At 42.0% G+C, this 26,373-nt stretch overlaps 3 protein-coding genes across 4 annotated transcripts in view; all 3 read left to right on the top strand.

Moving 5' to 3' along the window:
- LOC311058907 (myoferlin-like) overlaps nt 1-26,373 on the top strand; it is a gene marked incomplete at its 5' end in the record, with an annotated part of 235,365 nt that overhangs the window by 136,775 nt on the left and 72,217 nt on the right. The window lies entirely within an intron of this gene.
- LOC311058915 (centrosomal protein of 55 kDa-like) lies at nt 108-23,325 on the top strand. 2 transcript variants are annotated; one of them, XM_084076455.1, is made up of 10 exons: nt 108-718; nt 2,078-2,254; nt 11,586-11,771; nt 13,926-13,976; nt 15,346-15,493; nt 16,021-16,150; nt 16,962-17,154; nt 18,399-18,470; nt 20,755-20,877; nt 22,287-23,325. In XM_084076455.1, exons 2-10 carry the CDS (start codon nt 2,168-2,170, stop codon nt 22,497-22,499), a joined length of 1,203 nt encoding a protein of 400 aa, XP_083932581.1. In that variant the 5' UTR covers nt 108-718; nt 2,078-2,167; the 3' UTR covers nt 22,500-23,325. The 2 variants fall into 2 exon arrangements, with proteins under 2 accessions (XP_083932581.1, XP_083932580.1); XM_084076454.1 differs by having other exon boundaries at nt 22,284-23,325.
- The window catches only part of LOC311058514 (free fatty acid receptor 4-like), a gene marked incomplete at both ends in the record, with an annotated part of 3,759 nt that continues 2,085 nt past the window's right edge, over nt 24,700-26,373 (top strand). Inside the window, 2 exons of the mRNA XM_084075975.1 lie at nt 24,700-25,233; nt 25,922-26,053. Coding sequence (XP_083932101.1) covers nt 24,700-25,233; nt 25,922-26,053 — 666 coding nt within the window. The remainder of the gene's footprint in view (nt 25,234-25,921; nt 26,054-26,373) is intronic.

Genomic DNA, 26,373 nt, shown 5'->3' with positions numbered 1-26,373 from the left:
TCTAAAAAAAGCTATTTTAGTATGAAAATCTTGTACATATTGTGTGTCTTGTTGTGACGATCGGGTCCAATATTTAGTTCAGTGACCATGGAGAGAGAAGAAAAGAATGGTTCAGTGTTCACGTTCACTCTTCCATTGGAATCAACAGACTCCAAGCTGCTTCCTGTCTCCTAAAAAGGCGTCCACCTACGTCACGCAGAAACAGGAAGTAAACCGGAGATCGTGTCTTGCTTTTTCCGTCTTGGATCAAGCTTCAGCAGCAGGGTTGCCATGTCCGCTTATTATAAGCGACTTTGGGTTTCTTTTTCTGTACAGTTGCTTGTAAATATTGGTAGTTGCGCGGGTTGCGTTTTTTGGGGCTTGTTTTAAAGGGTAGCTGCTTATTTTGGGCTTGCTTCCTAATGTTTCAACCTAGTGGTTATAAAATATTGTTTTTATACATTTTAATAAGTAATTCTCATGTTAACTTGAAAATGTAATGTAAAATGTAAAAAAGAAAAATATATTTTTCACTTCCTTTCTCCAAGAATTCTTTTTGGATAATAGCAGATCTACAAGCTCACAACGCGTCGCATCTGTGAGCTTGTAGATTGGCTATTTTCAAATAGCAGGGCCTTGTTTTCATAGACGCTTATTTCTCTCACACAATCTGGCAACATTGTTCAGTAGCATAGCACAATTGAAGATGACGTGAGCATCCACAATGGTTCTTCTCAAGGTACAGTGACAATTAATAAACTTACTTATACCCCGAAAACAATGACTAAAACAACCTAAAAGGTAGTAAATTGTGCCTCTGGTCGTCCGACAAAACATGGACGTAAAAAAACACTCCTAACATAGTTGCTCGTTCCCCCAAAAGTTGTCCTCAGCAGGACAGGTGCAGGTTAGCTGTAGAATACAACTCTCCTATTTATGATCCTGACGTTTTCAATCTACGAGAGTTGTAGGGTTCACCCCCCATGGACACAGGGACTTTCTGCACTATGCCCCGTAGACACTCCAAACATGTACAAATAAAGGTGCTTACCACCACGCCCCAAATGTTAACTCTCGCTACGGGATAGTAGTTTAATGTAATAATCCATATCTTTCAATAAAGAAGTGTTTTAATGCCGTCTGTGGCCGATTGGCTCTATTCACAGCAGCCATATTATGAACTATGAAGACATTCACAGGTGTTACCAATGATACTAATGAAGGCTCTGTTCCATTCTGGTCAAACAGAGTCAGGGTGCTGATATATTGTGCATGTTGGCTCACTGGAAACCTTCCAAATGGCCCCTTACAGGTGTGCTACGGACCCCCATTTAATGGCATTTCTATCTCTGGGACCCCAATTTATATTCATGATTAAATGTTAATTTAACTCTGAGAGTATACAAATGGAACCAAATGGACCCATTAGGGTGTGGGTGCAGGCCCCCTTGTGAAAAGATTTTGTTCCAGGGACCCCCATACAAAATTTGTGTTGTCAAAATGTTTCAAAGATATCCAAAAATCGTTCTAATTTTTTCAAGATTTTGATGCTATGTTAAAGGACGACTTCACCCATTTTCAACCTGTCTTCATATAATTGGTCCTCACTAACGCGCATGATAAGATGGCACCAATTTTTGTCTATTCAGTCTCAGAGGAGGGCTGTGGACCGTTCAGAAACCTGTCTACCGGTGACATCATCGATGGGGAATCCAAGCTAATAGAAACTACAGGCTTTGTATTCCTGGAACGGAAAAAAAAAGCCCCTTCATAACGATGGTGTCCACAGCCCTCCTCTGAGACACAGACTGAGTAGAAAAAAATGACACGATTTTATCAGGATCATTAGTGAGGATCATATGTATATAGGTATATGAAGATAGGTTGAAAATAGGTGAAGTCGTCCTTTAACTAATTTAACTAACTACCCAACCAAGTTTCAGTATCATTCAAAGAACATCAACAAACAATGCTTATTGAAAAAATATAATATTATTATTATTATTATATATATTATGATACATTTGACTGACACACGTTGGCCTTGTCTTGTTAGCCTTGTTCGTTATAGTACTCTAATGTGTTGTTTTTGGAACAGGTCATGTTGGATAACATCTTCTAAAAAGAAGCTTAAGGACCACCTTCATCACAGCCTGCTGCTGCTCCGAGACAAACAGCTCAGTCTGACATGGAGATCAACAGAGTCAGGAAACGGGACGGGAAGGGTGTTCATATGGGCCAACTGTCACATTCTGAGAATGAAAACCGCCACCAGGTAAGATGCTGAGCTTGTAGATCTAATAGACGCCTTAACAGACGACGTCACACTGATACGAAACAGTATGCGCACGCAGGTCGGCAGCAAAAGAACCCCACCGCTCATAAGATGCAATGTAAAAGTGGTCACAGTCTCACGTGTAAAAATGCATCCCATCACACTTTCAGATGCTGTTTTTCTCCCAGTGTGGAGGAAGAATGCTTAGGATTTTTACTGTGATATCTCGCTCTTGAAATATATAATCCTTGGTTTCTGTTGTGTGTAAACAATAATAACAATTCAAAGCAGTTGTCCTCAAAACTCCACCTCCAGTGGCTGTCATAGGAACGGAGGGAGCGCTCTATACCCAGGGGGCAAAGGGTACCCCCCTGCATTTGCCCTGCCATAAAAGGTTGGCCACCAGAAATAATATGTATGACCCAGTAGGATCACAACCTATATGGACAACCCGGTCAATTTTTTGCTGGAAATCCAATATGGCCGCCTCAATATTGGCCCCTATCAGAAAATAGCTTTGGCGATAACTTTTGAACCAGATGGGCTAGAAATGCAAACTTGGTGTCTATTTCATGGTTTCAGAGCATGAGAAACTCAATGGAATACTTATCTTTATGATTAGGTGTGTCTGGACCTTTACTTTGCATATTTCCAAGATGGACGCCACCCGAAAATGAGTTTTACTATGACTTTTACAGTGACAGCTAACTGTTATGGCAAAAAGTCTGCTTTTTAAGCAATATGAACACATTTGGTCAGTTTGAGCTTTCATTTCTATGTTGTCAATATGGCTGCAGTCATAAATAATGTATGGTATTACATTTTTGCTCAGATTCTATCTATAGTTGTGGGGATGATTGCAAAAAAAAATCTGAGAAAAAGCCCACAATGTATCTTATGTATCATTTTAATAAACTAACTACAATATAAACAGACACATGCACACTCCAAGACTTGCCAAAAACTTCAACTTTAGGGCTATACAAATTAACATAGTGGTATGCATTCAAGTAACATAACAAAATATAGACTACTTAGTGACAAACAGAGTAAAAGCGGATTTGAGGTTGCCTACAAAAGGTTCATTTTGACCTCTATGTTGCTGGTCTTGCCTGCTTCTAAAGCCAATGATACTATGGTACAATGCTATTCACTGTCACTGTTGTCACGTGTTGCACTGATCCTGCTGCATCGTGTCTCCAGTCCCTGGCAACGGCATCCTAAGTAGCATGGAATTTCCTTCTTTGCGCAGGAACAGTTTTTCTGGCAGCCTTTGACAGACGCGACGCTAGGTCTCTACTAGGTCGGGGGCTTAGCCCCGCAGGCAACGGGCACATGCACGCGCGCGCAGCGCGCGTGCATGTGCCCCTCCTCCCGCGCGCGCGCGTTTTTCCCCGCGGATTTCGCGGATTTGGGTGCTTTTTTACCCGTTTTTGGTTACTTTATTTCGGTTTTAGGGTTAGGGGTAGGGTTAGGTTAGGGTGATAGATATATAATTTAAAAAAAAAAAAAAAAACTTTTATTTTTTTTATTTTTTAAATTTTTTTATTGGTGGCTTTGGATAAAACATTGGTGGCTATAGCCACCGAAGCCCACCCCTAACGACGCCACTGGCCTTTGATACAGCTGCATGATATTGCCTTGTTCATTGACACAGGCCAGGCTGGCTCGGTAGATGCAAGGGGGATTGCATTGCTATCCAGGCGAGGCGTCCAGAGATGGCAGTCCTAGGAGAGCAGCTGCTGCTTTTTCAGGAATCATTGAATGGGCAACCAACTGCAGTCCTCTGGGCAACCTTCCTGGAGATGTCAGATATTCTCCAAAGGTTTATCTACTACGATCGGGAAGGTGACTGGACAGGACATCTCTGTGAATCAGCAAGAATGCTACCTTACCTCACTGCAGCAGGCCGCTAAAAGTACGGGCAGCAATCTTTACCTCTGTATTTGGCTGAGATGAAGAAACTACCAGAAACAGCTTCAGAGGTACATGAAGCACTGATGGCAGGTGTATTTGTTGGCAGACGAGCAGATGGCAGCCACAACAGTGTTGCTCTCGACATGCTACTGGAGCAGACCTATAATGCTGATGCCAAGGAAGCAAGCGGTCTGGATGGCATTACACTCAGCCATGCTGCCCGGACTAAATGGGTCTACACAAAACCACTCACTGTAGCTGTCTCTGCAGAGCTCAAGTCTATGCTCCACCTCCACTCCTCCAACCCACACCATGAGTCTGGTCAGAGTCGTGTAACCCGGGATGCAGAGATGGTAGTCAAGGTCATGGCAGCAGTGGAGACTAACCCATTTACAGTGAGCACATCATCCATGATCAACATATCTACAGGACAGTGTGCTGATTCCACAGTCAAGGACGACTTGATGAGTGTGAAAGAACTGGGTCTGAAGGCACTGTTTGAATCACTGCCCAGTGATCAGAAGAAGACAAGCATAATGAAGCTTAACACTTTCCACACTCAAAACACAAAATCCAAAAAATCGAAGGGGAAAACCTCAGCACCTGGCAAGAGCAATGAAATTACTGCCCTCCTGCGCATGACCCAAATCATAGCCAGTGGTGGAGAACTCAACCTTGTTGACTTTATAGGCAACCACGAGTGCAGTGACTTCCCCCCTTCCCTCTTCCAGGAAGATGGCAGGATGAGAACAGGTACCAAGGCAAACCTTGTGAAGGTCCTGAAAGAGGAGACCAAAGTTGCATGCATCCCTGACCTGCCTACAGAAGACAGAAAAACAGCAGTAGTTATTGATGCCATGTATGCCATACGCCATTGGTCGTTCCTGAAAGGTGATTAGGTGAAGCATTTGGAACAATCGCTGAACGATACCAACGTCTGCTGTTGAATGATGTGCCTGCTGGCACAGAGATCATTCACTTCTGTTGTGACCGGTACAGTGGACCTAGTCTTAAGACAGCTGAGCAAGAACACAGATATGCTCGACCAAAACCTACCAAAGAATATGAAGTCAGTATGCATTACACAGCTCCAGATCCTCGGGAGTTTTTTTGCTGTGTCAGCTAACAAGGCAAAGCTATTGAGTTTCCTCTGTGACGAATGGTGTGAAAATGAGAAACTTAAGTCGGCCCTTGGTCCAACACATCTTTACCTGGGTGGGAGGTTTAAAGAAGAGACAATGAGTGTGGTGATCAAGGAGGGGTCTATTGAAGATGTCCCTGCACTAGAATCCACACAACAGGAGGCTGATACAATAATAATACTCCACACCCTGTACAGTGTCCAGAATGACAAAGTTGACAGAGTTGTCATCCATGCCAATGACACAGACATCATCATCATGTGCCTTTACTGTAAAGCAACCCATCTCAGATGCCTTCAAGAGCTGTGGGTGAGAACAGAGCAAAATTCATACCTTCCTATCCATCAAATGGTATCAGCACTGGGGCTCGCACAGTGTCGTGCCCTGCCCTTTATCCATAGTTTAAGTGGCAGAGATACCACCAGCTATCCCTTCTTCACTGGGAAGAAGGCATGGTTCAAGGCCAGCATGTGTCTGGATCTCACTGCACTTGAGGAGTTTGGTGAAAACTCTTCTGATTCCCTCTCAGATAACGTCATCAATCAGGCACCCGGTGGGTGGACCACCCGGAGGATTTTGACCTGAGTAAGCTTAGAGTGTACAAGTTCCTCAATAATAGATCAACCCTTTTAAAGCTGCTGCCCCCGACAGAGAATGCCTTTGACCTGCACCTGAGAAGAGCTGCTCTAGCAACCATAGATAAATGTGCACACATCGCCAAGCCGGATATTCCCTCTTTCGCAGAGTATGGAGGGTCTCTCAGTGCTAGCAATGCAGTCCCCCTTACATACACAGAGCCAGCCTGGCCTGTGTCAATGAACAAGGCAATATCATGCAGCTGTATCAAAGGCTGCCAGGAAAACTGTTCCTGTGCAAAGAAGGAAATTCCATGCTACTTAGGATGCCGTTGCCAGGGACTGGAGACACGATGCAGCAGGATCAGTGCAACACGTGACAACAGTGACAGTGAATAGCATTGTACCATAGTATCATTGGCTTTAGAAGCAGGCAAGACCAGCACCATAGAGGTCAAAATGAACCTTTTGTAGGCAACCTCAAATCAAATCCGCTTTTACTCTGTTTGTCACTAAGTAGTCTATATTTTGTTATGTTACTTGAATGCATACCACTATGTTAATTTGTATAGCCCTAAAGTTGAAGTTTTTGGCAAGTCTTGGAGTGTGCATGTGTCTGTTTATATTGTAGTTAGTTTATTAAAATGATACATAAGATACATTGTGGGCTTTTTCTCAGATTTTTCTCTGCAATCATCCCCACAACTATAGATAGAATCTGAGCAAAAATGTAATACCATACATTATTTATGACTGCAGCCATATTGACAACATAGAAATGAAAGCTCAAACTGACCAAATGTGTTCATATTGCTTAAAAAGCAGACTTTTTGCCATAACAGTTAGCTGTCACTGTAAAAGTCATAGTAAAACTCATTTTCGGGGGGCGTCCATCTTGGAAATATGCAAAGTAAAGGTCCAGACACACCTAATCATAACGATAAGTATTCCATTGAGTTTCTCATGCTCTGAAACCATGAAATAGACACCAAGTTTGCATTTCTAGTCCATCTGGTTCAAAAGTTATCGCCAAAGCTATTTTCTGATAGGGGCCAATATTGAGGCGGCCATATTGGATTTCCAGCAAAACATTTACCGGGTTGTCCATATAGATTGTGATCCTAGAGGGTCATAGATATTATTTCTGGTGGCCAACCTTTTGTGGCAGGGCAAATGCAGCACCCTAAAAAAAGGTGGGTTTTGCCCCCTGGGTACTATGATCATGGCATCAGAACCTGCTTGGCTCGCGCAGCTGCAGCCCGTCAAGACTAATTTATGCTCCGTCCCGCGAAGGTGTCGCGCGCAGAGAACGGCCGAGAATAGCAGATCTCCAAGCTCACAGCGGTCGCATCCGTGACGCGGTTGTGAGCTTGTATGTCAGCTGTTCTCGGTGCGCTATACCGTTGCGCGATGAAGTATATATATGTGTCGCCAGGGCGCACCCCACTAGCCTACACACAGAGGAGGTTGAATGAACTGAAACAAGCTCACCCCAAAACAGCAGGTTTGGGGATCTGTTGGGAATTGATTACATGAAGCAGTCACCTGTGCGTCCAGTCTCAATGTTTGTAAACAAATAATTGGTCTATAGATCTGCTATTTTCAAACATTTTAGTACTTTTACTTTTTGTACTTTAAGTACATTGCCTATGGAGCGTGTGGTGTCTGAGGGTGGAAGTAACATAGCGTTGTTTCTAGAGCAGTGGTTCTCAAAACTTTTTCATGTCAAGGACCCCCAAATTGACACTTATTGGCCCGCGGACCGCCATTTGAAAATATATGCCAGGGACCCCCATAAGAGAAGATACAAGATTTTTACAGCATAGCAGTGATTCTCAACCATTTTAATTCAAGGACCCCCAGTTTGACATGCATTAGGCCAGGGGTATTCAACTAGATTAGACAGGGAGCCAAAATTGTTAAATGAATTGAGGTCGGGGGCCACAGGCCTATGTAAACAAAAAAAATAACCAAATGTTCATGGTTAACCGTTTAACCGGTAACTGTCAAAACATTTGTAACCAGTTAATACCATTGGTTGAATGGTTAATATTTATTTTTCATTTAATTGTACAGTAAGTGCAAATGCATTTCCCCCCCAACCTAAAGTGGTGCCTGGAGCAAGATGCACAGCCACCACGTAAGACTGCAATTCTGCCTTAAGTCAAACACAGGGAAATAAAATATCATGCACACTTCAAGACAAGCTGACATAGACTTGAAGGCTGTGTAAGTAAGTACTCCCATACTTTTACTTAATAGTAATATTTGAGTATCTAGCCTATACTTTGTGTACATTGTGCTAGTAACAGCTTAATTCTTTGACCTTTTGTTGTGCCGAGAGTCATTTACTGGAAATGGCCTGATCTGCTGTAAAGCAGAGGTTGTGTAATGAACACTGAACATTGTATTGTCATAGTAACAAGGCAGACAGCTGCCAACTTTCACTTTGACTTGTGACTAGAGAGTCATTTACTGGAAATCACTTGATCTGCTGTAAAGCTAACCTGACACAGCCAGATCCGAAAATCTGCTTCACACATTTGTTTCACAGCTGTCTTGAGGAACGTAGTTACTCAATACCGCCCCCATCTGGCAGAGTCAGGTTACTGTAAAGCCCCCCTTTCTGGGCATGTCATAAATGTGTTGCAAAACCATGCTCTGTGCGTTTATACATCTGCTATTTAAATATAATCCATAATTACACAAAGTGAAATATTTCCAGCCTGTATCTCCTATATCCAGCCTATCCGGTATCTCTATATTGAAAGACCAATCAAACATTGTATTTATAATACCAAAATATATATGTTCATTCATTATGTGACAACAAGCATCAGCCACACACACACACACACACACACACACACACACACACACACACACACACACACACACACACACACACACACACACACACACACACACACACCTCCCCTCTGCAGTAGTCTTAAGTGTCTTTTTTCTCTCCAGCCCTTGAATATGATGGAATATGATGAAGGATTACTGTGATTATGGAAAGCTCACATTTCACATCGCACACACCATACCTGTAACTTTCACTAAACCCCATTTTTTTTGTTTATTGAAAAAAACACTTTTTTTTTTCATTATTAATTGAAAATCAACAAATTGCTCCAGGGGCCACAAGAAAGGTCCCTCTGGGCCACATTTGGCCCGTGGGCAGCCAGTTGAATATCCATGCATTAGGCTAAGGACCCCCATTTAATGGCATTTCTATCTCTGGGACCCCAGCGATAGCGCGACGCGCGTCGGAGTAGGCTGTAGACACGAGAAGGGCAAAAAAAAGGACTCCCACTTTCAGCCAGTGGTGTAAAGTAACTAAGTACATTCACTGAAGTACTGTACTAAAGTACAATTTTGAGGTATTTTTTACTTTACTGGAGTATTTTCAGTTTTCAGTACTGTTACTTCTACTCCGCTACATCTCAGAGGCAAATATTGTACTTTTACTCCACGACAATTATTTGAAAACTTAAGTTACTAGTTACTTTGTAGATTGTGATTATTATTACAAAACATACATTAACCACTTCAGCCCTATATTCAGGCGTGAACGTGAACGCTCACAACGTGTCGCAAAGCGACGCGTTGTGAGCTTGTAGATCTGCTATTTTCAAAGGATTCGTCCTGCATAATGAGTACTTTCTTTTTTTTTTAATTTATAATTTTTGTCCCGTGATTTTGTAACCCTTTTTTCACCCGGTGCCAATTTGCTAAGTGATCCTGGGCACTACACTCCCCCCACCAGCCTAGGGAGGCCAGGGCCGAGCTCATGCCTCCGTCAATGCATGACAATAATGAGTACTTTCTACGTTGATACCAATACTTTTGTACTTTTACTCGTGTGAATTTTTAATTCCGGACTTTGACTTGTAACAGAGTAGTTCTACATTGCAGTATTGATACTTTTACTTAAAGGTAGGGTAAGTGATAATTTTTTTGGTCTTTTTGTTTTTTGTTAAAAGGTTAAAGTACTATATTCTGATAGTAATCATTGCTACAGAGCGTTTGTTTCGGTCACAGGAGTCTCTCCAGCTCTTTAGTAAACAGAATATAGTACATTTTCAGGTAAAATTTAAAGGGGCTACACCATGAATTTCATTTTTTTTTAGGTTTTTAGTATTTTTTGGGCTCCCCAGTGTCTCTTGTACCCAAAAAAATATTTTTTTTAAACATTCAGTCATTCATGCTCATTTCATGGATTTCCTGAATGGGCGTGTCTGAACAGGCCATTTCAGAATGGCTGTGCAAGTGATGTCACTTGCACAGATTTTGCATTGACGATGGCCAGACAGAATTGCTCAGTAGCTCCCCCCTGCCCAATAGGACGTTTTGGTATTGCAGCTGAAAAAGCTTGGAATGACAGACAGTCAGATTGTGAGAAAAAATATCTGGATGTTTTTTAGGCTTACAACCTATTTAAAACGTATTAGGGGGCAATATTTATATATAATGTATATTTTTTTAATTCATGGTGTAGCCCCTTTAAGCCAATCAGGAAAGAGCACCGGAAATGCATTTTCTGTTTAATAAAGAGCTGGAGACACATGGGAGACTCCTTTTACTGAACAAACACTCTATAGCAATGAGTACTATCAGAATATAGAGCTAATTAACACTTATTTTAACAAAAGTAAATCACTTACCCTACCTTTAAGTAAAATATCGGAGTACTTTTTCCACCACTGCTTGCAGCCCCAAAACGTTTTACTAGAGATGGAACGTTTTGGTCGCTCGGACCTTCATTATACCTGCGTACGGGATTCCTTTTGTTGCCCTTCTCATGTTAGCTGCTGAGAATAACACATTGTGTGCTACTCTTCACTTATGTACAGTTTTAAACTCTATATTATTTTATTTAAATATTTTTGTATAGACCAATTATTTGTTTACCAACATTGGGACTGGACGCACAGGTGACTGTTTCATGTAATCAATTCCCCCAAACCTGCTGTTTTGGTGTGCGCTGGTTTCAGTTCATTCAACTCTTGTGTGTTGGCTAGTGGGGTGCGCCCTTAACTCTATGGGTGCGCCCTAGCGAGACATATATACTTCATCGCGCAACGGTATTGCGCACCGACAGCTGACATAAAAGCTCACAACCGCGTCACGGATGAGACCGTTGTGAGCTTGTAGGTCTGCTATTCTCGGCCGTTCTCTGCGCCCGACACCTTTTGCGGGACGCCCGCGGGTCGCCCGCATAACTTCCGGGTATGATGATGTCACACGCATAGCCTCTATTGCTGTTTGTTGCACTGTTGTTCGTCCAGGTTGTTTGAGTGTTAATGGACCACAATATAAACAAGCGTTTGGCTTTTATGTGTCCTGTCCATTTGGTGTGTTTAACCCGTTTTTAAAAAGTTGATAAAATGTTCAATCAATCAATAAATGCATGCACTAATACAGTCGGTGTCAAACTTTGTTCTTTATTCAAGGACCCCCATTACTCTTGAGAGTGTACAAATGGAACCAAATGGACCCGCAAGGGTCCATTTGGTTCCATTTGTACACTCTCAAGACAGAGTCACAGAGCTGTAAGGGTTTGTACACTCCCAAGACAGAGTCACAGAGCTGTAAGGGTTTGGAACCCCCCCAATGAACCACTGACTGTACTGTTATGGTTGAAAGCACTGTTGAGCTCCTAATTTGTCCACACAAACGTTTTGTCGGCAGAACGTCCACTCTCATGAGACCATTAGACAAGCCTCCGATGCACTGGTGGCCCAGGATGTGGAGATCACGGCACTGAGGGAACACCTGAGGAGCTTCCATTCAATGGAGGCAGAGACTGAAGAGATCTTGAAGGACCTGGAGACCGTCTGCAACAGATCCCAAGATCTGGAGAGAAGAACGCAGCAGGTGAGACACACGCACACGCACACGCACACACACACAGTTCACGTAATTTGGGGCTGCTACAACTATCGATACATTCATCGAATAATCGGGACTAATTTGTTTTGTCTGATTAGATTCAGATTCACTTTATTGTCACTTAGATGCACTGGTTAGGTACATACATGTGGAAAAACGTACGCTCGGAAGCTCCAATACAATACGACCTAGAACACTCAATTAACAATAAAAACAGGGCTAGAATATCAGTCAATTGTCACGTTTTACTGTTATTTAAAGTTGTTCTGTGCAAATTTCCAAAAAACGACTTTTAGCAGCCTCTGCTGGTCATTACCGTCACTGCAGGCGTTCGTTTATTCTCTGTTACCCAGAATTCCATTCGTTTTCACCGGAAGACGGAAGTGTTTCAAAAAGCGTTCTTTTAATTGTTTTATACGATCTGTGGATCGTTTTTCTTAGCCAGTGGAGCTTTAGTTACCGTGAGCTGTGTTTTCTTTTTCTGTTTTTTTTCGTTCTTCAAATCATACAATCTCTTAAAATCAGCGTGAGTTTCCTTTTGTTATTAGCGCGGTAGTTCCTGGCCAAACAGGAAACCGGCGCGGTAGTTCCTGGCCAAACAGGAACCCCGTGGATTTCCGGCCAGATTACGTCATTTTCGAGGGAACGTCATGCTCGACGGCGTTCAATAGAAAATATATAAATAAAAGGCTTTCGGGGGTGAAATTCTTGGAGTGGGTGTTGTGAAACATTTGCCACTCACAAAAGATATACAATTTAACTTTAGTTTTACTGAAAACGTTACCTAGTATTACTTTAACAGTCTGATGGCCTGTGGAAAAAAACTGTTCCTCAGCCTGCTAAGGGTATATTTTGTATCCCTTCACCCTTTTGGACCTTAGAGGGGAGAACAGTTTTTTTTGTGGGGGTGGGTGGGGTCTTTAACCACTGAAGCCCTGTTTTATACTTTGTCGTGCAAAGGTTTTGTGGATTGTGAAAATAGCCAATCTGCAAGCTTACCCATGCATCGCAACGCAAGGCAACGCATTGTGAGCTTGTAGATTCTGCTAGATCTGCTATTTGCACCATTTTTTAAATACCCAATTATTGTATAATCCATTAAATGGACGAGTTTGATTAACTGTTGCACCCATAATATTTCTTTCTTTCTTTCTTTCTTTGGGGTTTGGCAAACAGCATCAGCGTTAACGCCACTAGATGGCAGTATAGGGTTTGAAGTGGCACACTCTCCCTTACAGTCAGTTGAACTGGTCAGAAGCCATCTAGATAAGGAAGTGTCACAGCTAAAAAGCAAACATTGTTCCTCACGCAGAAGGCGCAGCTATGACTGAGCCCTTGTGGCCACTCTGACTGTCTCACAGTATCTACAGCAGCTTCTGATCTACTTATCCTCACAAAACTCAGAGAAAAGGTCTGGAGTGCTAGGAAGAACAAAATCCAAGGCACTGAAAATCAAGTTTAGAAAGCCTTTATCCAGTGTCTATTCCATCATGGAAATGTTTTAAAACAAGACATGGTAAAAGGGATGCAAGGGATATTGCAAACACCCAAGAAGGAAGCTTAGACACAGATGACACGTGTAGAGTGACTACTAGACTGGCTACACTAGATGGGTAAAAATGTCTTTTTAACCCATTCAAACCGGGAACGCATCTCGTGTAACCACTTTATCCATATTTTACACTTTGGCTATTCAAAAATAGCAGATCTACAGGTTCATAGAACGCTATGAACCTGTAGATCTGCTATTTTTTTGCAAATCTTGACTTTGTTTTTGCAAATCTTTGAATATATATATATAAAAAGAATTCAAGCTCAAATCTTTTTCAAACTCAAATCTTTGCTTCTGGGGGTCCCTGGAACAACATATTTTCAGATGCGGGTCCGCGGCCAAATGCATATAATTTTGGGGGTCTTTGACATGAAAAGGGGTTTAAGCACCACTGATATATAGAGACATACGTTGTTTTGAGTTACAAATGGTTGCTTTAAAAATATATATATATTCAAAGATTTGCACACATTTTCTATGATTTTCTATGCTACTTTCACTCAAGTAAAGTATCCGAGTACTTCTTCCACCACAAATGTGGGTTGTATTTTCAGATTGTATTTTGTTATGTTCATGTTGTGTCATAGCACCAGGACCAGTCCAGGACTGAAGCATCGCTCTACCATCAGCTCAGAGATGTAAGTATTTATGACACAACTGGAGGACTGGGAAAAGGGTTTATCCATTTGCTGTCCTGTCAGGTTGGCTCATTATTTAACCTCTTTCAACTTAGCGGCCCTATTTTTGGGCATGTCCTTATAGGCGAAACAACCACTTAAACCCTAGCATTGTCTGTCATTAAATGTTTCGATGAATTGAGTACAAAGGACCCCAATGGAAAGGAGCCATAGGCTTTCTTGGGTTTTAAATAATTTTAGTAGACCTTGTATTGAACTGTACTCCCCTGTGCCTTTTTTTGCAAGCTGCTAATAAAGTATTCAATCAATCAATCAGCAACCCTATTCTGGGGGGAACATTCGCAAGTTTTGCAGATCTACAAGCTCGTAACGCATTGCGTTGTGTGCCTTGTGAGCTTGTAGATCGGATGTTTTTGGCGACGCGATGGTTTTGTCCAGTTGGAGGCTTGAATTCATGGATATTTTTTTGTTTTTGTCGCATTCCTAAGCCAATAATTTGATGACAGCGGACCGGTAGGCAGCGGTTCCGGTAGGAGACACAAAGGAGACTCTTTCTGTCTCCTACCGGAACCGCTGCCGGTCATCAAATTATTGGCTTAGGAATGTGACAAAAATTAATAAATATCCATGAATTCAAGTCTCCATGGGGTGACTAATCGATAGGAAAAAAGTCATTTTGGGGGTGAACTATCCCTTTTAAGGTGCACAGTCACCCCAAGTTCCTCACACCTTGCATTAAAACAGGAACAGATCAATACAACATAACATTACAACAACACAGATTTTTTTTTTGTGGATAAAGATGATTTTGCCTCAAACCATGCTATTTACCTAACAGTGAGTGTGTGAGGCAGAAAGAGACACAGACTGGGTTTGGTTTGTGAGTGAGGTTGCGTGGGCATTCTCTATTTATCTCTGTAAGGGTTTGTACTGGGAGTTCATCAACCCTGGCTGTATGTCTGTCTGTCTGCCTCTATTATGTCGTTGTTGTCAGACAGAAACCTTGTGTCTCCACATTTCTGTAACTATATACATTTCGGCCATATGAAAATCCTGCTTTTCAAAGGATTTTTATACATAATACAACTTGTGAAATTGACATTTTGCATAAAGAGTACTTTCTACTTTTGATACTTTAAGTATGCCAACACTTTTGTACCTTTACTCAAATAAATTTAGAATTCCGGACTTTTACGTAACTTCTACATTGCAGTATTGATACTTTTACTTTAAAAAAGTAAAACCTTTTCCACCACTGAGTACAGGTTAAAACATTTTTACCCACTTCCTGAAAAGTAACGTGTTTTGGACATGCAAGGTTTCCGCCCGACCAACAGTGACGACTGTGCTTCTCATTCTCACCCCCGAGGCCTTGGAGAGGAACCAGCAGTGGCAGGCGTATGAGCGGCAGAGAGAAGGCCGCGTGAAGAGGCTGCTGGCCAGGCTGTCATGGCTGGAGGAGCAGCTGAACCGCGCCAACGAGGGCCTCTCGCGGCACAAAGAGGCCCATTCAGATGGTGAGCCGTGGCGCGGGGGACAGTGGGAAGTGGGGCACTAGTGCTCACACACTGAGACGTCTGCTAAAACCAGGGACAAACGACTTAACTGTCACAACGGAGTACTTCAGTCAGGACAACAACAGGCGTTTAGAGGCAGTGATTCTCGAGCTTTTTCATATCCAGGGGCGGGGTCTTGAAATTACTGTTTGATATCTCTGCTGTCGGGCAGAAACCAGCCAAAACTTTCAGGAAATGACTAAAACAAAACCAAAAGTGGAGTTAGGAGGTAGCTGAATGGACCTCCAAGCTCACAATGAGGTTGGAGGTCAAAAGGGGGTGGAGCCTGGAGTCAGCAAAACCAACTAACTCCACCCCCCCCTTGATGGACTTAAGCAGAAAGTTTGAGGATCCAATGGAGTTAGCTGGTTTTGTCAGAAGCGCTTTTTAATACTTTTCATTGGTTCAATATATTTTTTTTACACACAGACGTTAAGTACTGATGCAATATGTGAGTGTTGTGTTTTTTTGCCACCCTGTCACTATAGAGATGAAGAGGAGAGAGCAGGAGACGCAGGAGCACTATGACAAACTCCTGCACAACGCCAACACGCATCGAGACGAGCTCAGGGAGCAAGTCAGCTCGGCACACCAACGCATGGAGGACATGCAGTGGAGGTGGGTCCCACACAAAGACCAAGCCAAATAATAATTATTACACCTATTCCATCATATGGGGGGAAATTCAGTTTTCAGCTTCACCCACCTGGTGGGGGGGGGGGCAGTTAGGGTTTAACCCATTAAGACTGGGGGCGGCACTTGTCAAATGGGGAATGTTGGGCGGGAGGAGTAGGGTGGGGGCTCCTCACTGGCAGGTGAGTCAATAGGATACGACAGCAGTGACAATACAGAAATGTGTGTGGGGCGGAATCGATTGACATAACGACTAAATTGGGGAGAGAAAGGTGTAAAAAAGAAAGAAAAAAATAGCAGATCTACAAGCTCGCCGCTTTATGAGCTTGTAGATCTGCTATTTTTGAAAAATCTTGAAAATGTGTGCAAATCTTTGAATATATATATTTTTAAAGCGAACACAGTAACTCAAACCTTTGCTTCCGGAGGTCCCTGGAACAAAAAATGTTACAAGTGTCTGTTTAAAGAAAAGTGTGAAAAGCCTTCTTGAGAGCTACTGTTAACTTTTGTAAAAGTGAAAGGTGTAGTTAGTGATCATTCAAATAAGTGTTAAATAGCTCTGTATTCTGATTTATATTTATTGAACTGATGATTTGGGCTGGGTTTTATATCCACTTGAACTCCAGCATCCATATTCTGGGAGGCGAAAAATTGCAGATCTACTGTATCTAGATCTGCTATTTAGTGGTGAAAGAGATTTGATGGAGACGAAAAAAAAGTGCCCAAGTACAGTACAGAGTACAGTACTCAAGTAAATGTACTCGGTTAACCGTCCACCACTGTGGTGTGTGTGTAGGTGTGAGGCAACGCAGAGGGAAGTGGAAGAACTGGAGCAGCAGGTGGAGGCTGAGAGGCTGCAGACCAGGACGAGCGTCCAGGAGGAGAGACGACGCTGCGGCCTGAAAGAAGACACGCTGAGGGCCGAGGCCCTGGAGCTGCACAGCAGCCTGGAGCTGGAGGCACGCAGGTCTGCTGAGCTCCAACTGCAGGTACCCAAAGACCATCTGTAATTTTCGATTTGAATCACTTAAAGGTAGGGTAAGTGATGTTTTTTGGTTAAAACTAAAAGTATTTTGTTAAAAGGTTAAAATACTATATTGTGATAGTAATCATTGCTATAGAGTGTTTGTTCAGTAACAGATGTCTCCCTGTCTCTCCAGCTCTTTAATAAACAGAAAATACATTTTTCGGTAGGTGTCAAAATCTCAGCCAATCAGGAGAAAGTACCCATTTTTAAGCTTAATTTGTATAGTATTCCAGTTCCAATTTTGTCTGCTCATTTCTTAGTGTCATCACTTTCAATTTCACTTGTTTAATCTGTATCCTGATTGAGTTCTCTGTCCTGATTGGATAAAATTGGAAATGAAACTGAAACTGAAACGAAAATGCATTTTCTGTTTAATAAAGAGGTGGAGAGACAAGGAGACTCCTAATACTGAACAAGCACTCTATAGCAATGAGTACTATCAGAATATAGAGCTATTTAACACTTATTTTAACCAAAGCAAATCACTTACCCTACCTTTAAACCATTATCTTTGAGAGACTAACTAGTCCATATACAAACTTGCTGACATGTAAGCTCATTTCTCTTCAGGTGAATCTAGTCGATATGCACACTAGTGTACATATCGATAGACTGATCTCTAGTGTCTCCAGGGGTCTTCAACGTTTTCAGGCCAAGGACCCCCTAGCTGAGAGACAGATGAAGCAGGGACCCCCTACTCTATATTGTATAAAATTGCGTTTCAGATTGAAGTTTTTTTTTTACTTAGTCTGCTATTTTTTCCCTCTACACCTATAGCCTCTTTGCCAAAAATAGCCGATCTACAAGCTCTCAACGCCTCGCAGCGCGAGGCGTTGAGAGCTTGTAGATCTGCTATTTTCGGCTAATGTTCCCCTCAGAAAAGGAATTCTGGTTCAAGTGGTTAATGTAAAAAAACTAAATCCTATCACACAAAGATTTGGCGGACCCCCTATAGTAGCTCTGAGGACCCCCTAGGGGTCCCGGACCCCCTGTTGAAGACCCCTGGTCTATGCAGTATACAAACTTACTGACCATGTAAACCCATTTCTCTTCAGGTGAATCTAGTCCACACTTTATACAAACTACTGACATGTAAGCTTGTTTCTCTAGAGACTAGTCTATAAGTAAACTAGTGACATGTAAGCTTGTTTCTCTAGAGACTAGTCTATGTGTAAACTAGTGACATGTAAGCTCGTTTCTCTTCAGGTGAATCTCCTGCAGAAGTCCATGGTGAACTATGAGGAGGACCAGAGAAGGATCACAGTCCTGGAGCAGCAGGTATCGTTCCGGAGTGTTTCCCAAACACTGGGTCGGGACCCATATATCCCTCTTGTTCGTTAAAATGTTTAAAAAATATATTATTTCGAAAGATTTTCAAAAACAAAAACAAAAAAATATTAACACATTGAGTGCCAAAAACGGTCCGGACCGTTTTTCATAATCCAAACGAGGTGTGCCAAAAACGGTCCGGACCGTTTTTGGGCAAAAATATGAAAAGAAAAAAAAAATCATTTTTTTTTTCTCTTCACAGCACCAGGAGATATGATTTTTCGAAGATTTAGACTCCAATCCACTTCCTGGTTAACTTATGACTTCAAAAGCCTGTATCTCGGCTCCTGTGTACTTTTCTTTTTTAGTATGTATTTTTGACTATTTTCAACTGGCTGCAACTATGGAACGGATTACCGAATGTTTTTAATGTTTTTCCCCGAGACTCCTGTGTGTGTAATGAGGGGATCACCATGAGGACGGTGATCACTGAAAATATTTTGTGACTACTTGAAAAAGGTCCAAAAATGGTTAAAAATCCAGGCACTGGAGGTACCCTGTTTTGAAAAACCCCTGGCACTCAATGTGTTAAAAAGAAATGTAAAACATTTATCAGATTTTCATACATTTTCATAAATATAAAAACAAAACATTTTAGAAGTAGTGAAGCTGGCAGATCTACAAGCGGATGTGACACGTTTGGGGGAGCTTGTAGATCTGCTATTTTCACTAGTTTGGGTCCTGGGGAGACATCACATTTCTCTTTTATGTCTTTGAGCTAAAGAGTTTGGGAACGACTGGCGTGCGGTATACCCACAATGCACTGCCCCCGTCAGTGTTGTGCCTGCATTCCCAATTAAACCCAATTAAATGGTAATTGAATAAACGGTCGGTATTAAAGAGGAGCCCAGGTTTTCTGCCGTTAATCCAATTGAACTTTTAACGATACCACAGCCATTAATTCCTCTTTAATGAGGATTATCCATCCACCCGTGTCAGGAAGTGTGACACTGTCCATTAGCATGGCTGAGCTCATTGCTCATTCACAGGGATAGGACCTTGCTCTCTTCATTCAGACTTCACGTCTGCAGGTGAAATCGTAATATGAGATAAACCAACCAAAATGGTAGGACTGGAGATTTTTTTAGACACTTATTTTTTTTGCTGTTCTATCGCAGGCGTGTTGACCAGTGGTGGAAAGTAACTAAGTACATTTACTCAAGCACTGTACTTAGGTACAATTTTGAGGTATTCGTACTTTACTTCAGTATTTCCAATTTCCAATACTTTTATTTTAAATATTGATTATTATAAAACATACATTAACCACTTCAGCCCTAAATACATTTCGGCCATTTGATAATAGCCGATCTACAAGCTCACAATGAGTCGCGATGCGACGCATTGTGAGCTTGTAGATCTGCTATTTTCTCTAAGATTTAATTTGAAAACTTGAAATGGGACATTCTGCATAATGAGTACTTTAGTTTTTGTTCTTTAAAGGTAGGGTAAGTGATTTTCTTTGGTTAAAATAAGTGTTAAATAGCTCTTTATTCTGATAGTACTCATTGCTATAGAGTGTTTGTTCAGTAACAGGAGTCTCCATGTCTCTCCAGCTCTTTATAAAACAGAAAATGCATTTTCGTTTCAGTTTAAGTTCCAATTTCATCCAATCAGGATAGAGAACTCAATCAGGATGCAGATTAAACAAGTGAAATTGGAAGTGATGACACTAAGAAATGAGCATGCAAAATTGGAACTGGAACACTATTATATATTACTGTTGTACTGATTTGTACTGTTTGTTTTAGCAGTGATGTGAAATTTTTAATCTGCCCCTTGGCCAGTTCCCACTTGTAAAAGAGACTCTGTCTCAATGTGTTTTACTGGTTAAATAAAGGTTAAATAAAAATAAAAATAAAAACACTATAAAAAATGAAGCTTAAAAATGGGTACTTTCTCCTGATAGGCTGAGATTTTGACACCTACCGGAAAATGTATTTTCTGTTTATTAAAGAGCTGGAGAGACGGGGAAACTCCTGTTACTGAACAAACGCTCTATATAGCAATGATTACTATCACAATATAGTGCTTTAACCTTTTAACAAAATACTTTTTGTTTTAACCAAAAAATATCACTTACCCTACCTTTAAGTATTGAGACTTTTAAGGTAACTTTTAAGGTAAAACAACAGTTGAGTACTTTTTCCACTACTGGTGTTGACTAACGTGTAAACAACCAAGCAACATAATCACGCACAATTCAAAATCTTTGGAACATTTTCTGAAACAGATGGAGATGTCTTCCAAAACCCTGGAAGACGAGCGGCGAGAATGCCTGTGTCTACAGAAGCAGCTGCACAAGGTGCTGAAGAACCTGCACAAAACCGGACGCCACGTGACACAACGCTCACAGGTTGGTCTCATCACACAGGCACTGCATGCCGTTTCTCTGGCACGGTAATAAAAATGAATTGAAACACCGTTCACTGCCTGAACCCTATAACTGTATATCGTCGCTCTGTGTCGGGCAGAAACCTCTTATCTCCATATTCTTTCGTAAATTAATGCCCTACTGTGCGTGATCGTACTACAGCGTCACACAAAAGCATCAAAAGCAGCAGATCCGCAAGCTCGTACCTTGTAGATCTGCTACTTTTGCTATTTTTGAATCTAACCTGGAACGCATCTGTGTCACTTTAAGATTTATTTGGCTATTAAAAAATAGCAGATATACAAGCTCATAGCGCGGCACCGAGTGCCGCGCTATGAGCTTGTAGATCTGCTATTTTTGAAAAATCTTGAAACTTCTTCTTTTTTTTTTAACTGTTAGGATTTAGAAAACATTTTTAAGAATCGCCTCAGGTCTTAATGGGTTAAATCCTGAAAAAATAACAGTTGTGAACATATGAGTTTTCCACCTGACAGAGATGATATCATTTATTGACTGGAGTCTACACCAAATCCTCCTCAAGGCTCATGTACTGTACACCAAATCCCTTCGGCAAAAATAGCCACGTTGTGAGTTTGTAGATTGGTTCTAGTTTTACTCAAATGTTCACCCCAGAAGAAGCACGCTTATAGGCTTCATGTAGTTAACTAGAATTATGTTACTGTGTACAGCACTGTTTCAGTGGGTCGGGACACATTTTTGGGTCGCGGGCCCATTTTCATGGGTCGCGGGTAAATATGCCTTTATTTATTTTTTTCCTACATTTAGTTTTTTATTATTATTTTTTTTAAAAATCAAATAAATCACAAACAATTCACAATTTTTCACAAGTTACCTTTTTTTAGTTTTTCAAAAATAAAAATAAAATACAAATACAATTATTAGAGGGAAAAACATTATTAGAGATAAAAAGCTCCATATCTCCATATCTTTTTACCATGGTGAAAACGAGCCATTTTCGACAGGTGATCACTCTGCAATGGCGGATAGCGTTATAAATGTTATTGTTCCAGGCGTTAGTCGGGACCCTCGACCATCGTGCATGCACCCTGTGTTTACATCCGGGTCCTCGTGGAGCCGTCTACAGCAGCGTAAACAGCAAGAACGCTGGCATTAGATGTACCCTGTTTTAAAAAAAACTCTGGCACTAAATGTGTTAAGAAGTAGTGAAAATAGCAGATCTACAAGCTCACAACACGTTGCATTGCGACAGTCGTAAACGTGACGTGTTGTGAGCTTGTAGATCGGCTATTTTCTCTAGTCTGGAGGATCCCGTGGAGGCTCAATCTCGGGGCTAAAAAGTTTGAGAACTTGTAAACGGTATGACTTCTTTTATTTCACATCGGTTGTCTATGGGGGCGTTTTTACAGAAGGAGCGGCAGGGTGCCACCGCCGGCCCAGACGAGGCCAGCAGGCTTCACAGCAACAACAGGCCCAAACCCTCCAAGCAGAGCGCGCCGTCCGCTCCTCCTCGCACCCCCGACCTACTGGACGAGACCTTCCTGGAGTGTCCCGGGTGCCAGGCCATGTACCCCACCAGCCGGCACGCTGAGCTGCTGGCCCACCTGGAGCGCTGTCTGGACTGAGAGAGGAGCCTGCCCTGCCGCAAACGCTCCTTTAAAAAGGGGCAAGAACACTTTGGTAGAGGTTTGGGGCTGTGTGGTTGTACCTTGCCATGATGTAACTCCAAAAGGTGGGTGAGAAAATGGAAAATTATTGCTCCATTAATTAGAAATTGATCATTCTAAATATGCTTCTCATTGACTTTCCGTATCTCTCAAAGTCACTCTTTTGGCCTGCGAACGGATGCAAAGAAAGCTGATTCTGATAGTATAGATAAAACATCGCACGACCCAGTCAGTAGGCTACTGTTTGTTTTTTTAAATGAAAATGTCAACATCCTGTAGATTTTGCTATTTTTATTAGGAAGAAAACCCGGACTGGATACGTGGATTTTTATTTTGGAGTTACGTCATGGTAGGGTAACCACACAACCCAAACCTCTACCCAAATCCCTTTCCTTTTAAGGACTGTGTCCACAGAAAGTATTTTTTTGCCTGTCTGCCATGTATTTCTATGGTAAAGACGTGCTGGTGCTGCTCCTCTTCCCAGCGTCTGAGCATCGCTCTGCAGCGCTCTCTGTCCCTATCGTTTTTTGTTTTTTTTTGCCGCAGCATCCTGGGCAGTTCAAGCAGACCATACCTAACCCATTCAATCGGAAAACGCTTCTGTGTCATTTAAGATGTCTTTGGCTATTCAAAAATCGCAGATCTACAAGCTCATAGATGAGCTTGTAGATCTGCTATTTTTGAATAGCCAAAGAAATCTGAAGTGACACAGATGTGTTCCCGGATTGAGTGGGTCAAACTTTTGGAGAGGAGCGCCACTCTTTTAAATCCTCCTGATATTGAATCGTTATTGTTATGCATGTTTATTTCTTTGTTTCTTTTTTTTTTTTTTACAATAACATAATTAACATGTTCTATATGGGGTTATTTGTGAAATAAAAGTTCATACTCGTGTGTGCCACTGTCGGATCATATTATTTAAATGCTTAAGTGCTCGTTTGACTCAAACCAGATCAATAGCTCAAAACAGATTGTGTTTAAGTTTAATCCCCTTCCTATACTATTTAAAGGCAGGGGATTAGTATTGCTGCGGGCTGAGAATATGCAGCAGACGGGAGAACGGGTGTTGAACAGGCTTCCACACACAGCACTGCATTAGGACTTAAGACACACCTCCTCGGCCCTCCATTGAGGAAGCGTTCATTCATGTGAAGATGCATCTTCATGGAAAGTTACAATGTCAGCCTAGCCAGTCTGAGAAGGGGGGGGGCGGTGTTTACTGATAAAAATAATATTGTACACCATCAGTCATCAAGTGTAATTGTATTTTGTTTTATTGACCCATTTAGACCGGGGAAGAATCTGTGTAATTTCTTTGGCTATTGAAAAATAGCAGATCTACAAGCTCATAGCGCGGCAAAAAAAGAGTGCCGTGCTATGAGCTTGTAGATCTGCTATTTTTTGAAAAATCTTGAAAATGCGTGCAAATCTTTGAATATATATATATTTTGAAGCGGCAAATTTTAACTCAAGTCTTTGCCTCTGGGGATTCTACTACCGTAAATGTCTTCTAAATAAGTTTTAAAAACTGTTTTTTGAAAAAAAAAACGTAAGTTGCTATAATGGTTCTGAAACTTTTTTCATGTCAAGGACCACCCAAACTGATATGTATTTGGCAGCAGACCCCCATCTCAAAATATGTTGTTCCAGGGACCCCCCCCCCCCCGAATAAAAAATGTGAGTTACAAATGTAATTTTTTTGTTTGCCGCAGGATCCTGGGCACTCAAACCTTTAATCTAGTTTTTTTAAATATGAAAATAAAATGACTGACGGGGTGCATGGAAATATGATTTTTCTTTATTATTGCAAACAGCACAGAACATGTTATCTACACTTGAGGAGAACAATCAAGTCATTGTGTCTCCTTTGCTTGCCACCATGGAGTAACGATGCTGTTTGCTTTAAGCTTTTGTCCATGTTGACACGGCAGCTGGAGCAAACGGCAGCAGAAAGACCGGTGACAGCCACCCCCACCTAACCACTTTAAAATCACCACGCTTCCCTCAGCATGTTCTTCCCCTGAGATACCCTCAGAGTCTCCAGTTCACCTCGGATCAGAAGACCTTCAGACCTCATGTCATTCGTTGACTAGGGTTCAGGCATTCACTCTGATCTTAGCACTGCTTAAACGCCTCACACTTTTTTTTCAGTTGAACTATGGATGTTTCTCTGCACTCCAGAAACGTCTCGTACTTCTCCTACTTCTCAGAGATCCGCGACCGCTCGGGGGATCACATCGCCCAGACCGTGGCGGAGACCCTGACCATCTCCGCCGTCCTGGTGGTCTCGGTGGCGGCCAACGCGGGAGCGGCGCTCCTGGTCGTCCGGGAACGCCGAGGCCTCATGGCCAACAAGACGGTACTCGTCCTCAACCTGTTCGTGGCCGACCTGCTTTTCGTCAGCATGGTGCCGCTGATCGTGGCCGTGCGCTGGACCGTGTCCTGGACGCTGGGGTACGCCGTCTGTCACGTCCTGCAGTACGTCCTCTGCGTGAGCGGCAGCGTCACCATCTCCACGCTGGCCTCCATTAGCGTGGAAAGGGTCTGTGCCATTCTGCGGCTGCAGACGGTCCCCGCTCTCAACGTCAGGACGGTGTCCGCCGTGCTCGCCTTCGTCTGGAGCTTTTCGGCCCTCGCATCCGTTCCCATTAGCCTGTTCTTCGATGTGATGGAGGAGGAATTCCCACACCAGGTATGGAGGGTGGGAGGGATGGGTGGGTTTATGAATGTTTGGGTGGCTACGATGGACTGATCGGCTGTCTCACCTTGTCGTCACCTTGCTAAACTACTGAAATGGCCAAAGTAATTTAATTTAATATTTAATTTATACGTTTTTCAGAAAAAAAATAAACTGATCCAAAACAAAACTATATAATTTCTTAATCATTTCACCCAAAATGTTTATAACAAATTATGACTATTAACATAAAAATGACACTGTCTGTCAGTTATGTAACATAAGAGATTTAAATAGGATTAAACCTGATTTAGGCCAAATGATTTGATGATTTTCTCCAGACTTAAGCCATTTTTGGCCTAAGTCACAAAACCATGTGACTTAGGCCAAATAAATTGCCTATATTGTGGCCTAAGTCACACTAGGGAGATACATTATACTAAAAGTGGAGGGAACAGCATGATTTATTTATTAGGAGATATTCGATTTTACCAGAGGTGGCCAGTGTCATGAGGAGCTGACTTAGGCAAAAATATAATTAACCTCAAGAAATTACTTCAGTTTTAGGCCATTAGTTTAGGGAGGCGACGTGTGTTCTTTTCCTCTTCAGACTGCAAAAAAACTACTCCAATCTAGATAGGCCACAAATCAGACTTAGTCTGAACAGCTAGGGCCTAACCTGTGTTCTATGACTTTAACACAGGAACATTACTACATTTGTACGATCAAGTGGCCGGACATGACTGCCATGGTTGTGTGGAACGTATCCTTCACCACACTATGCTTCCTGCTCCCCGGCCTCATCATCGTGGTCAGTTACACCAGAATTCTACAGGTAGGAAAAACTGTGTCCCTTAACTAGTGTACGTCTCCCAGTCAGTTTCCCTACTGCAGTTTCCATCTTGTGTGAATCATTTGCGTAGCACTTTAGGGGCACCGTCTTTTATTTATTTTGTGTATCCATCCTTAAATGTCCAACTCAGTGTCGTGTAGCCACGCCTTGTACAGGGGATGACATGAGATGTAGTGGAGTAGAAGTAAAAGTATAGACAAAATCAACAAAGTAACTAGTAACTAAAGTTTTCAAATAATTGTAGTGGAAGTAAAAGTACTGAAAATTTGAAATACTCCACTAAAGTAAAAGTACCTCAAAAT

The sequence above is a fragment of the Gymnoscopelus microlampas genome (assembly GCF_963454915.1).
Source record: "Gymnoscopelus microlampas genome assembly, chromosome: 13".
Lineage (NCBI taxonomy): Eukaryota > Metazoa > Chordata > Actinopteri > Myctophiformes > Myctophidae > Gymnoscopelus > Gymnoscopelus microlampas.
Note: the sequence above shows the minus strand (reverse complement) of the source record. Positions and strands in the feature narration are given on the sequence as shown.